This window comes from Antechinus flavipes, chromosome 1, assembly GCF_016432865.1.
Source record: "Antechinus flavipes isolate AdamAnt ecotype Samford, QLD, Australia chromosome 1, AdamAnt_v2, whole genome shotgun sequence".
NCBI lineage: Eukaryota > Metazoa > Chordata > Mammalia > Dasyuromorphia > Dasyuridae > Antechinus > Antechinus flavipes.
The window spans coordinates 135,264,269-135,277,596 of NC_067398.1; the positions used below are offsets into that span (position 1 = coordinate 135,264,269).

At 33.5% G+C, this 13,328-nt stretch overlaps 1 protein-coding gene across 1 annotated transcript in view; it reads left to right on the forward strand.

Moving 5' to 3' along the window:
- The window catches only part of ITGA1 (integrin subunit alpha 1), a 190,376-nt gene that overhangs the window by 141,487 nt on the left and 35,561 nt on the right, over positions 1-13,328 (forward strand). Inside the window, exons 16-18 of the mRNA XM_051990626.1 lie at positions 2,039-2,205; positions 6,487-6,623; positions 11,257-11,367. Of these exons, the coding sequence (XP_051846586.1) occupies positions 2,039-2,205; positions 6,487-6,623; positions 11,257-11,367 (415 nt within the window). The remainder of the gene's footprint in view (positions 1-2,038; positions 2,206-6,486; positions 6,624-11,256; positions 11,368-13,328) is intronic.

Below are 13,328 nucleotides of genomic sequence, written 5' to 3' on the forward strand. Positions count from 1 at the left end.
TTATATCAGTGGTACCATCAACTCAATATCCCATGCTCTAAACATCATGGTATTAGATATTTGATTCTTCCTTCTCCCTAACTCTCATATATATCATATGTATATATGATATAATATATAATAATATATAATCAATTTCCAGTTAATTTTTCCTCTGTAATATTTTTCATATCCATTTCCTCCTTTTTGTTCCCATAGTCACTGCCTGGTGTATAGCGCAAACATAGACTATTCAGGGACCTAGTTTCTCCTTTATTTTCTCCTTCACTCAAACCATTCTTCTTTTTTTAATAGCTTTTTATTTATAAGTTATATGCATGGGTAATTTTACAGCATTGACAATTGCCAAACCTTTTGTTCCAATTTTTCCCCTCCTTCCCCACACCCCCTCCCCTAGATGACAGGATGACCAATACATATTAAATATGTTCAAGTATAAATTAAATACAAAATAAGTATACATGTTCAAACTGTTATTTTTCTGTACAAAAAGAATTGGACTCTGAAATATTGTACAATTAACCTGTGAAGGAAATCAAAAATGCAGGCAGACAAAAATATAGGGATTGGAAATTCTATGTAATGATTCTTAGTCATTGCTCAGAGTTCTTTCGCTGGGTGTGGTTGGTTCAATTCATTACTGCTCCATTGGAATTGATTTGGTTCATCTCATTGCTGAAGATGGCCAGGTCCATCATATAGTATTGTTGTTGAAGTATATGATGACCTCCTGGCCCTGCTCATTTCACTCAGCATCAGTTCATGTAAGTCTCTCCAGGTCTTTCTGAAATCATCCTGCTGGTTATTTCGTACCGAACAATAATATTCCATAATATTCACATACCACAATGTATTCAGCCATTCTCCAATTGATGGGCATCCACTCAGTTTCCAGTTTCTGGCCACTACAAACAGGGCTGCCACAAACATTTTTGCACATGTGGGTCCCTTTCCCTCCTTTAAGATCTCTTTGCAATATAAGCCCAGTAGTAACACTGTTGGATCAAAGGGTATGCACAGTTTGATAACTTTTTGAGCATAGTTCCAAATTGCTCTCCAGAATGGCAAACCATTCTTCTTATAACTATAGGACTTATATTGATTATCTTCAGATCTGGTCCTGTCATTTTGTTAATATCTTCAAGGAACTATTAATTTAGATTTGGAAGGGACCTTAGAAACCATATATTCTAACCAGCCACCACTTTATTTTACAAATGAACAAATGTGACTCAGATATTAAGTGACTTGTCCAAAGTCAGACAGATATTAAAGTGTAGACCTGGGTTTTGAGCCAAGGTTTTATACCCTCAAATCCAACATCCTTTCCATTGTTTCCCCAAAACTCTACACTCAGTCCTGGCTCTCTCTTTCCAAATCTATTTCCTAAGATTTCCATGTACTCTATGCTCTAGTTGGACAAAATTACTATGAATACCTAATATTAAAGTATCTCCTTGACTTTGTTCACATTATTTTGTAAACTTAGAAGGTTTACCATGATCCCTATAATTACAAATTTAGAGCCAAAAAAAAAACCTCAGAAACCATCTAATCCAACCACTTCCCCACCAGTTTTGCAGATGACAAAACCAGGGACCAGAAAGAATTAATGTCTTATATCTAATGTTACAGATAGCCAATAGCAAAACAAAGATTGGAACTCAGGTCCTATCACTCCAGATTCAGCTAGTTTTTTCCAACTGTACCATGCTGACTCCCAATTTCCTACTTATTGAATTCTCTTCTTAAAGGCCAAGATATAATGTTACCTATTTTAAGAAGTTTAATCTTTTTGATTGATGGTGAGCTTTCCCACCCTGGACTTCACATAGCACTTTGCACTTTTCTTATGAACTTATTTTTCATCTTTTTATGTGTATTATATCCTTTTCTAAGCACCATAAAGGCTGAAAACCAAGTTTTCTCTAAACCTTGTTTCTTAGAACCTAGCAAAATGCTGAACACACAACAAACATTTGTTGAGTTGAATTTAATTTTGTTGAAATCAAATATCTCTTGGTTTTTATTCTTACAGGTCTCGAGACGTAGCTGAAGTTAAAGTTACCATGACTTTTACTCCCAATAAAGTAAATATTCAAAAGAAAAACTGTAAGATGGAGGGGAAGGAAACAGTATGCATAAATGCTACCATGTGTTTTCATGTCAAACTGAAATCAAAAGAAGATACAGATTATGTAGCTGGTAAGTTTACTCTACAGAAGACATTTAGATTATAACTCAGTGCCTTTCTTTGTTCTATCAAAGTGATATCCAGTAGAATTTTGCTGTACTCTACTACCTGTCTTTGGTATAGGACCTACCTGTGGAATAAAGGTTTACAAGAAGAATTTGGTTATGTCATGAGGGGAACCAAAAAGAAATAGGCAGAGTTGATTAGAGTATATTTTCCCTAGAGACAATGGAAAAGGAAGCAGAAAATAATTGACATCAAATATATATGTAGTGATACCATTTCTCTTCTCAGGAATCTTCAGTGGTTCCCTGTGACCTTTTAAATAAAGCCCAGGTTTTGTCTGGCATTCAAGGCTTTCTTTAAGCTGGAACAACCTTCCCAATCTTATGTCACAATACTTCTCAGCTATTCATACTTATGCAATGTGATATGGTACAAGGAGGGCTTAAAATAAAGTACTGAAAAGCTGGGTTTGACCTTCCTCTATACTTATAAGCTATGTGACTCATGGAAGAGTCACCTAAGTTTCCTTTTCTCTAAAAGGGAATAACGTACCTACCTTTTAAGCTTACAAGGAAGCTCTAACAGAATGATTCATGTGCTTTACAAACTTGACAATTGTTTTTATACATTCTAATGCTTCAGGCCACAGGCAGCTAGATAGCACTGTGGATTGTGTTGGGCCCAGAGTCAGGAAAACTTGAATTCAAATGTGACCTTAGATAGTTACTAGTTGTATGATTCTGGATAAGTCACTTAAACCTGTTTGTCTCAGTTTCCTCATTTGTAAAATGTGCTGGAGAAGGACATGACAAATCACTCCAGCTTTTTGCCAACAAAACTCCAAATGGGGTCATGAAGAATCAGACACAGCTTAAATGACTGAACAGCAGTGCTCCAAGCAAATTGAATTATTCTCTGTTTTTCAAAGATATTCTTTACCTTACTTTCTATATGCTTTATCTAAACTACTTATACCTGAAATGTCCTCTGTTGAATTTCTATGTTTCTTTTAATATTCAACTAAAGTACTATCCCCTACAGAGTAATAAATAAAATTTATATATGTTAGGTACTATGGTAAGATCTTAAAAACGTTTATCTCATTTGGTCCCCACAATAATCCTGGGGGGTAGATGCTTTTACTACCCTCATTTTACAGATGAGGAAACTGAGGCAGACAATGGTTCAAGAACTAGCCCAGGTTTACACAACTGGTAAGTACCGTGGCTAGATTTGAACTCAGGTCTTCTAGTCTCTACTTCTAACAGTCTATCCACTGGGCCATCTAGCTACCACAAATTGGTTTTCTTCATAAAGCAGCATCTGCTTCTCTAATACAGTAATATCCTTTCCCCATATTTCATATGCAATACTTTTTTAAACATTTATTTTATGCCCTTATAATAAAATAATCATGTTTTATAGTTAGCTCCATTTATATCCTGACCCTTCAGACTGCAGGCATTTAATAAATGTTTATAAATGTTGAAGTTTAAGTTCAGGACACCAAGACTTCATAATTCTCTGGACCCTTCACTTATGATGAGGAGCTCAGGAAACAGTTCTGCTGTCAAAAGTGGGAAACCAGAGAAGAGCAAGCCTGGAGAGATTTTGAGTACAAATGAACATCGTTCTTTATGGGTTTACCCAGCAAAGGGACTTTTTTTTTTTTACTCCTGTCTTCCTAGCAAATAGGCAAAATATAACATTATTCTGTTTTGCTTCTCCCAATATCCTTCTAATTAAACATCTCCACTGGGAATGAGGAGTTCAGTAGAAAGTTGGAGAAGTGATTTTTTTTTCATCTATAGTATATATTTCCTCAATACTTTTAAATGCTACTTTTAAGGCATCATAGAGATATATGTTAGCTATATATTGGAATTGACAATCATTCATGGCCATAAACCCTGAGGATCTTTCCCTCCCAGATTTATTTATTTAGATTTCTTTTTCTATTTAACTAGGTGAAAAAGGAGATCTTTGCCTAAATTGCTACCTAGGCTATCACTGAATGGGTGCAACAAAGGCCAAGGTCTCCCATTGCATCCAGGGCCATGTCCAGTTGTCCTATATCTTACAACTAGATCCAGATAGCTCTGGAGGGGAAAGAGAGGCAGGTGACCTTTCCTCCCTTACTTAAATCCAATTCACTTACATGTCATGGTTATCATGATGGTGTTATGATCCTCTTCAAAAATGAAGGAAAAACAACATTCAGGACAGAGGAGAAGGCCAATGTTTTCTTTAAATCAAATATAAGCTAAAGAATAATATTCAATGTCTTAAAATTTCCTTTTTTGTGCTTCTATAATACAACCCCAATAACATCCTTCCCTGATGTGTCACTTGTAAATATAATCCTGAGCTCATAATTATGCAAATGGAGCATAAATTCTAACACCTATTTAAATTTAAAATAATTAAAATATGTCTACCAGTTAGCTAAATTTGGAGATGCTCATTATTGAAGCATTGGCTATTAGGTGATTAAGTTTTTTGGAGGGGGCACAGAAAATTATTAAGAGTTTGGGATTCACATTTGTGAAGGGTGTAACCATAGTAATAAAATCAAAGATCTTTTGAAAAATTGAAGTCTCCAATATAATTTTCAAACATTCTACAGTCATCTATTTTTGTTTAACTCTTTTTTGTTTTATTACAAGAGTCTCATGCATGGAAGATGAAGTAGAAAGAATAGAGAAATGAGAATATCACAAAACTGACATAGAACAAAAAAAAATAATAAAGGTATCAATCATACCTTTAAAAAAGTTTTAAATGTTCCACAAAGAAAAAGTAAGGCAGCTAGCTAGCACAATGGAGAGAGTGCCAGACTCTTAAGTCAAGAGGACCAAAGCTGAAATCTGAACTAAGACATTTATCAGCTATGTGATCCTGGACAAATTGTATAACTTCCTTTTGACTTTCTTCATATGTAAAATAAGATAATAATAGCAGCTAAATCCCAGGGTTTTTGTTAGAATCAGGTGAGATAATTGTAAAGCATTTCGCATAGTATCTGGCACATAGCACTATATAAATATTAATTACTATCATCATCATCATAAGTATTATTATTAGGTTTTAATACTTTATTTATGATTTGTAGAATCCATAGCTTTACCAAATAAGTGTGCAAAGGGGAAATAATATAATTTATATGGGATATAAATATATTTTAATTACTTTAAATTTAAATAAATTTTATATTACTTTTCAAAATAATTCAAATATTTTTAATCTATATTGGATTACTTGCTGTCTAAGGAGGGAGAAAGTGGTGGGGGAGGGAGAAAAATATGGGACATAAGGTTTTGCAAGAGTGAATGCTGAAAATTATCTTTGCATGTATCTTGAGAAATAAAAGCTATTATAAAAAAGAAATTACACATGAAAAGCAATGCAAATGGAAAAATAAAAGCATTCTGACCAAACTGGAAAAAGTAATATTCAATTGATTCCAATTAATTGATAGAATAGATTATTTTATGCTTCTTATGCTCATATACATATTTGCATTTTAATAAGTTTGGCAATACTTCAGCTTTATGGTGTAATAGAGACTCAATAAATGTCTGTTGATAATAAGTGTAATCTAAAAAGAGGCTCTTTTGTAACCCATCTGTGAAGCCTTAATATCAATGTGCATTTCTGACTGTTTTGTGTCCCTACACAGCACAAAGGCTTGCATATAATAGGCAGTTATTAAAGGTTTTAGGATTGATTATAATGTAGACTCATATGCCAAGTGTTGGTCTAATATTTTTGATTTATTGCACTAGAAAAGATTATAGTCAGTAAATTCTAATCCAATATGACCTGGGAATGAAGTAAAATACTAGTCCCTAATTATTTGTTTAGTAGAATATTACCAAGCATGTGCCATACAAGGCTTAAGGATCTGGTCAGTAAAATACACAATGTTAAAATCATTTGTGCCATAACTTAATCTTCCTTCAATCACTTTCAATCTTACTCAGTTTGGATTAACTACAACAATTACTCTTGATTCCAGAAAACAGATAGTAAAATGTGCCTCACTTTTCTCAGCAATAAGACAGGTGACCATTGACAGGCACATGATAGTGTGAGAAGAAGCCAATTCAGGATCTCAACATGTTTCATAACATTAATTATTTCAAGTCCATACATTTCTGGGAGTGGCAGTCAATGGAAAGCCCTAATTATTTGAATAATGAATAAGTATATCTTACTGTAATCCTCAATTACATTTCTTGTCCATGAAAATGACTATGGATAAATTTTTAATTTTTTTTAAATAGATCTGCAATACCGAGTTACATTAGACTCACTAAGACAGATATCACGAAGTTTCTTCTCTGGAACACAAGAAAGAAAGATTCAAAAAAACATCACAGTCCGGAGATCAGAATGTACTAATCATTACTTCTACATGTTGGCAAGTAAATCATATATTATAACTGTCTTATTATAAAACTTAATTAAAAGAGATGTTTTTAGTCATCCCTTCTTTGTCAGGAAATCAAAGGAGTAGGCTTTTTCATTATCAAATGTTATTTGTATTATTATGTATTTCACTATAGTGTCATTTGCTAAATAATTTTGTATTCTGGATTCGCCCAGTACATATATTGGAGCTTCTCTTTAATGAATTGCCTATCTGGTTCTTCTTCTTCTTCTTTTTTTTTTTCTTTCCTTTTCTTTTTCTCTCTTTTTTTTTCTCTCACCCAGATAACTCTAAGAATTTCTGTAGTTGATTTAAATTCAGATACTCAATGGCTCATCATTCAAGCACACCCATAAGAGAAATAGCATCAAAACAAAATGGCAAAATGATAGATAGTAATCATAACCTATATTCTAGTTAAAATAATCTTGCTCTCTCCCCTTTTCCTCACTTAACAAAAATTTGGGTCTGACAAAGTCTTCCAAAAGCTCATGACTTTGATAGGCATTGTCTGTATGTAAAGTGAGCAAGAAATTGGAAATAGCACCGGTCCCAGGTAGTTTCAGCATCTCTCCCAGTCTCTTCTTTTTGCTTGAGGGAACCTCAAGTATATTCCTGAGTTCTTGAATTCCTAGATGCTTTCATAGCTCTCCCAGACATTTTCTCCACCATTCCAGAAATCCTTTGTTTTTCCTCATTGGGCAGGTACATGAGAAATTATATTCTTGCTGGCTTTCAATAAATGTTTATATGTTGGGATTAGGCATTTTAAGTAATGTAGCCTTTTCTCTATTAGACACATTTGTTTAAAATATATTAGGTATCAAAATATATTAAATTAAAATATATTAGCTATAATTTATATCAAGTGTTCAGTATTTACCTATTGTAATAATCTATTTTGGAAAGAGTGATAAGAATTTGGGAGACCTTAATTCTAGTTTTCCTAGCTGAGTACATTCACTCACTAATTCACTAGCAGAGTTAATTTGGCAAAGTCATTTAGACTCTGAGTAATGTAACTTCTGTCTGCTTCAATATATTCAGCTGTAAAATGTGGGTAATAATAGCAACCATCTTCCAGGATTATGGTGAGGATCAATTGAGAGAATATCTTTAAAACTTCTTAGCACAGTGTTTGATCCATAGAAGGCACTAAATAAATCCTTGTTTTGTTTTTGTTTTTTCTTCCTCTCCTATTTTTCTAAATAGAAATGAGATACATTTATCTATCTTAAGGCAGAGGATTAGCTCAGATGATTTCTTGAATTTCTTTCTAAGATCTATAATTATAAGATATAAATATATACATATGATATTAGATATAATTATATTTACTGTTTCTTTATACATAGACCAAAACCATAAAAGTTACATTAACTTAATCACTTCTTTTGTAAAATTGCAACTAAGACTGGACTTGGTTGTGTTGTATTTCATTTTTCCAGTAGCAGAAGCAAATAATTTTTTCCTCTTTAGGGTGAATAGTATAACCAATTTGAAAGATTTTGAATTTTACCATTCCATTTCCTAACCTAACCATTTTCTTACCCTTTCAATGTGGCAATGCTATATAAAAAAGTCTCATGACACATTTGTAAATCAATATTTTGTGGTCACATTGAAGGATTAAATTAATTTGTTGCAGCAAAATTTTTATTTTCCTAAATTCATGTATAATACTACACCACAGAATGTTTTCTTTAAAATCATTTCCAAGATTGAAAAACACTAAAAATATCATAAATTATTGTAAAGGTGCAGCTCTAGAATACAGACATTTAATACAACAAACTATTTTTCCTGAGTTATTTTTATGTTTCTTATATATTCATGTTCCAGTTTGAAAATTATAGTTCTCAGTAAGACAGATACCTAAAAAAGAAAGAAAAAATAGATTCTACTATTTATAAAAGAAGAACATAAATCTAGGGCTGGAAGAGATTTAAATACAATCTAATTTCTCTCCCTTATTTTATTGATAAGAAAACTATGAGAAATCTAGTGCTTTGGCCAAAATCACACAGTAGAAAGCAGCAGAAGTACAATTTATTCTTTCCCATATCTCTGATATCAATTTTTCAATAGTTTAGTCATTTTCAAGTAATATTTGCCTCTTTGTAGCCCTATGTGAGGTATTCTTGACAAAAATACTGAAGTGGATTGTCATTTCCATCACTAATTCACTTTACAAATGAGGAAACTGAGACAAACAAGAGTTAAGTCGCTTGCCCAGGATCTCACAATTAATAAGAATCTGACACTAGATTTGAACTCAGCCTTTCTAACTCTGGATCCAGTGCTTTATCCAATGTGCCACTTAGCTGCTCTCCACAGGCCTACATATTTGCACACCTGACTTTACAGATGAAGAAACTGAAGCAAACAATGACCTGTCCAGGATCACACAGTTACTAAGTGTTTGAGGCCAGATTTGAATTCATAAAGAGGAATCTTCCTGATTCCAAACTTCAGTGCTCTATCTATTGTGTCAACTAGCTGCCTGGATATCATTTTTGCTCATACATAAAAAGAAACATTACTCTATTGATAAATTCATATTTCTAGTGTGTAGAAGCTTACAAAGTGTTTTTGTCATGATGCAAGTGTCTACAATTTGCCATTAAACAAACTGCCAAACTGCATTTTGCAAACAAAATTTGCCATTGAGATAAATGGACTTGCCCAAACCTTCACAGCAAGTGTAGAAGGCAAGACCTGAATCCTGGACTTTCGACTCCAATGCCAGAGCCCTTTCCACTGTAGCACTACTAGACTCCTTCTATAAGTACCCCTAAACCTTACAAGGTTTAGGGATAGGGAGTAAAACTAGAGAACATCCTCCTTTTTAGTTGATCAGAATTTATTTATTTATTTATTTATTTTGCCATTTACTCTTTTTTTTTTTCATTATAGCTTTTTATTTACAAGTTATATGCATGGGTAATTTTACAGCATTGACAATTGCCAAACCTTTCATTCCAATTTTTCCCCTCCTTCTCCCACCTTCTCCCAGATGGCAGGTTGACATGTTAAATATGTTAAAGTATAAATTAAATACAAAATAAGTATACATGTCCAAACTGTTATTTTTCTGTACAAAAAGAATCAGATTCTGAAATAGTGTACAATTAGCTTGTGAAGGAAATCAAAAATGCAGTCAGACAAAAATATAGGGATTGGCAATTCTATGTAATGATTCGCAGTCATCTCCCAGAGTTCTTTTGCTGGGTATGGTTGGTTCAATTCATTACTGCTTCATCGGAACTGATTTGGTTCATCTCATTGCTGAAGATGGCCAGGTCCATCAGAATTGATCGTCATATAGTATTGTTGTTGAAATATATAATGATCTCCTGGTTCTGCTCATTTCACTTAGCATCAGTTCATGTAAGTCTCCCCAAGCCTCTCTATATTCATCCTGCTGGTCATTTCTTACTGAACAATAATATTCCATAATATTCATATATCACATTATTCAGCCATTCTCCAGCTGATGGGAATTCACTCAGTTTCCAGTTTCTGGCCACTACAAAGAGGGCTGCCACAAATATTCTTGCACATACAGGTCTTTTTCCCTAGTTGATCAGAATTTAAACCTCAAGAGCGAGAATTTAGCTCAGAGGAAAGGCAGTGTGCTACCACCCAAAGGACAGAGGCTTTGATATCAGAGGACCTACATCCTAGATTCCATTTTTCTCACTTACCAATTGTATCACTTTGGCCAAATCAAGGGACTTGCTGTCTAAGCCTCAGTTTTCTTATCTATAAAATTAAGGATTTGGACTTGAAGTCCTTCCAAATTCCTTCTGGCTCTAAATCTATAGAGCTTCTGTCTGCTTTTGGCAGCAAGGGTTAGCTTTGTCCATAAATTTGGTATCTTTTCTGTGTTTAAAGAATGGGAACTAAGTGACCCAGAGAAAGCTATTTAACCTCTCTGGGTTTTGATTCCTTCATCTACTAAAAGAGAAGATGAACTAGTTGATCTCTCAAGTCTTTCCAGCTTTAAATCTGTAATCCTATCATCTTCTTTTTTTTATTGAAAAAAAAAATTTAGACCACAATTACCATTTTCATCATGTACCAGAAGTTAACCATTCATTGCACAAAGACTCAGTCCCTCCTTAAATTCTTAAGTATGATATTATATTAATGAATGGCCAGCTCAGCCTAAACTTTCACAGATCTACCTATCTAAAACTGAAAAAAAAAAATTCCTAAAATTATTATTTCTGTATTTTTAGTTTAATGAACTGTTAAGGTAAAAAAAAAAAAGCTTCATTCTACTTGCATTAATTATTGTATCATTTTATTATGCTTAGCACCTACAAATAGGTAAACTTAGAATGGCTTTGGATGAATCCATCTCTAACAGAACTGTCAAATTATTCCATGAGTTCACGTGGATCTTTTACTCCTTTTATGTCCCCTTTCTTTTTTTCTACTCATTCTCCCCACCTCCAAAAGCATAAGGCAAGAAGGAGAGGTAAATGTTAACATATCTAGATTCCTTGGAAAAATATGTAAGCATCCACTGGGGCACATAGCAAAAAGATAAAACCCAAAATGACAAGGCATAAAATATAGAAAATACAAGTAACATATTTCTTGCTTTCCCTTCTAGGACAAACATGACTTTCGGGATTCAGTGAAGGTATCATTGGATTTTAATCTTTCAGATCCAGAAAATGGGCCTGTTCTTGATGGTGATCTGCCTAATTCCATACATGAATATGTAAGTCATTTTTTTAAAACAACTTTGATATCTAATTATTAATAAGATATTAGAAACTAAAGTTAGTATATAAATGGGTTACTGAAGAAAAAGAAATCATGAATCTTCTGATAACAAAAATTTGCTTTACCCACTTTTAACTCCATTTTCTTAACTTTCTTGCTAGCTCCTTTATATTCCTAAATTGTTTAGAGCTGTCTTCTACAAAGTAACATCCTTTGGAGGAAGAAGTCATAGACTCATAAATCTTCTCACCACTCCCCAAAAATAAATAAATAAATAATGTGAAATTATTCATTGTGCAGATCACAGAAAACAGAGACAACCTATAGTACAATGGGACCAGATTGTGAAAATTTTTAAATGATGGATGAAATTTATATTTGAATCTGAGGCAATAGAGAGTCTCTGGAGCAAATGTTTCTTATTAACCTGTGGTCCAAGACATTTCACAGAGTTGATGAACTTATATAGGAAAAATAACATCTTTTATTTTCACTAAACTAAATGAAATTTAGAACTTCTTTCCATTTTGTTTTTTTTTAATTATTCTGAGCATAGGTTCATAAGATTCACTATCAAATACATACACACACACACACACACACACACACACACACATATTAAGAACCCCTGCACTAAAGTTTTTTGAGTGTTGGGAGTAAGATATATGGAGTGGAGAGGGAATAATAGATCTGTGCTTTAGGAAAATCATTTTGGTTGCTGAGTGGAAGATGGATTTGGAGTGTAAAAGAGATTTGAAATAGGGAAATAGAATAAGAGATGATTGTAGTAGCTTAGGTCACTGGTGATGAGAGCCAGCTCTAGGATGGTAACTTTGTGAATTAAAAAAAGAGATAAGAGATACTATGAAGCTGGATACAACGAGATTAGGGAATTGATTGGATCTATGGAGTGAGTGAAAGTGAACATTGAGGATGACAAAAAAAAATTAAGAAGTTAGATGTCTGTAAAGATAATGGCCTCTTTGACAATAATAGGGAAACTTAGAAGATAGATTTGGAAGAAAAAAAAGAATATTCTTTAGAAATGTTGAGTTTGAAGTACCTACTAGACATCTAGTTCAAAAAATTTAATAGTTGGTCATGTGGTACTAGAGCTCAATTGTTACAGGAGCAAGCTGCTAGTGGCTGCTAGGTGTTATGAGAGCCACCTGCTAGTGACTGCAGGGGATCTAATTCTTACTAGCAGAATAATGAGAGGATTCATGTGAGAGGATGATAACAGTACAAGGAGACTGAGAGGCAATGCATTGCTTTTCCTCTTGCCTCCTATTTATTTCATTCCCAATTCACAAGCAACATCTGTATCAGTAAAGGTTGATTTACAATTCCTTCAACTGTGTTATGATTCACAGCTGTGGGAGCTTTCCAAGAATTCACCTGTCCCTTCACACTTAGGTATGGTCCTTAACACTAAATAAAGAGACTAGGGCTAAATATATAGTGCTGAAAATCATCTACCTATAGAGATGATAGCTGAATCCATGAAAGATGATGAGGCTATAATGTGAGATAATACAGAGAGAAAAGACAAGAGGACCACTGATAGAACTGAAGGGGGTGGGGTGATATAAATGGAAACCCAACAAGAAAGACTGAGAGAGTAAGATAGGTAGAGGAAAAGCAAAAAAGAACAGCAATATGTAAATCCAGAAAAAAGCTATGGGAATATCACAAATAATACAAATAATTTTACTTGGAAATTTTGTAATGAGTCTTTGTCCATTCCAATGAAATCAGTGATTTTAATTCTTGTTCAAGATTGAAGTACTAGACTCTACTTCTCAGAACAAAATGAGTGGAAATTGGTAGATCACATATAATGATAAAAAAAAATGCTGCCTGACCTTTTGGTAGAGTCCATCTTTCAAAATGACAATAACAATTTTGCAAATATTAACAGAATTTTAGGAACAAAATAGTAATGAAGACTGGACC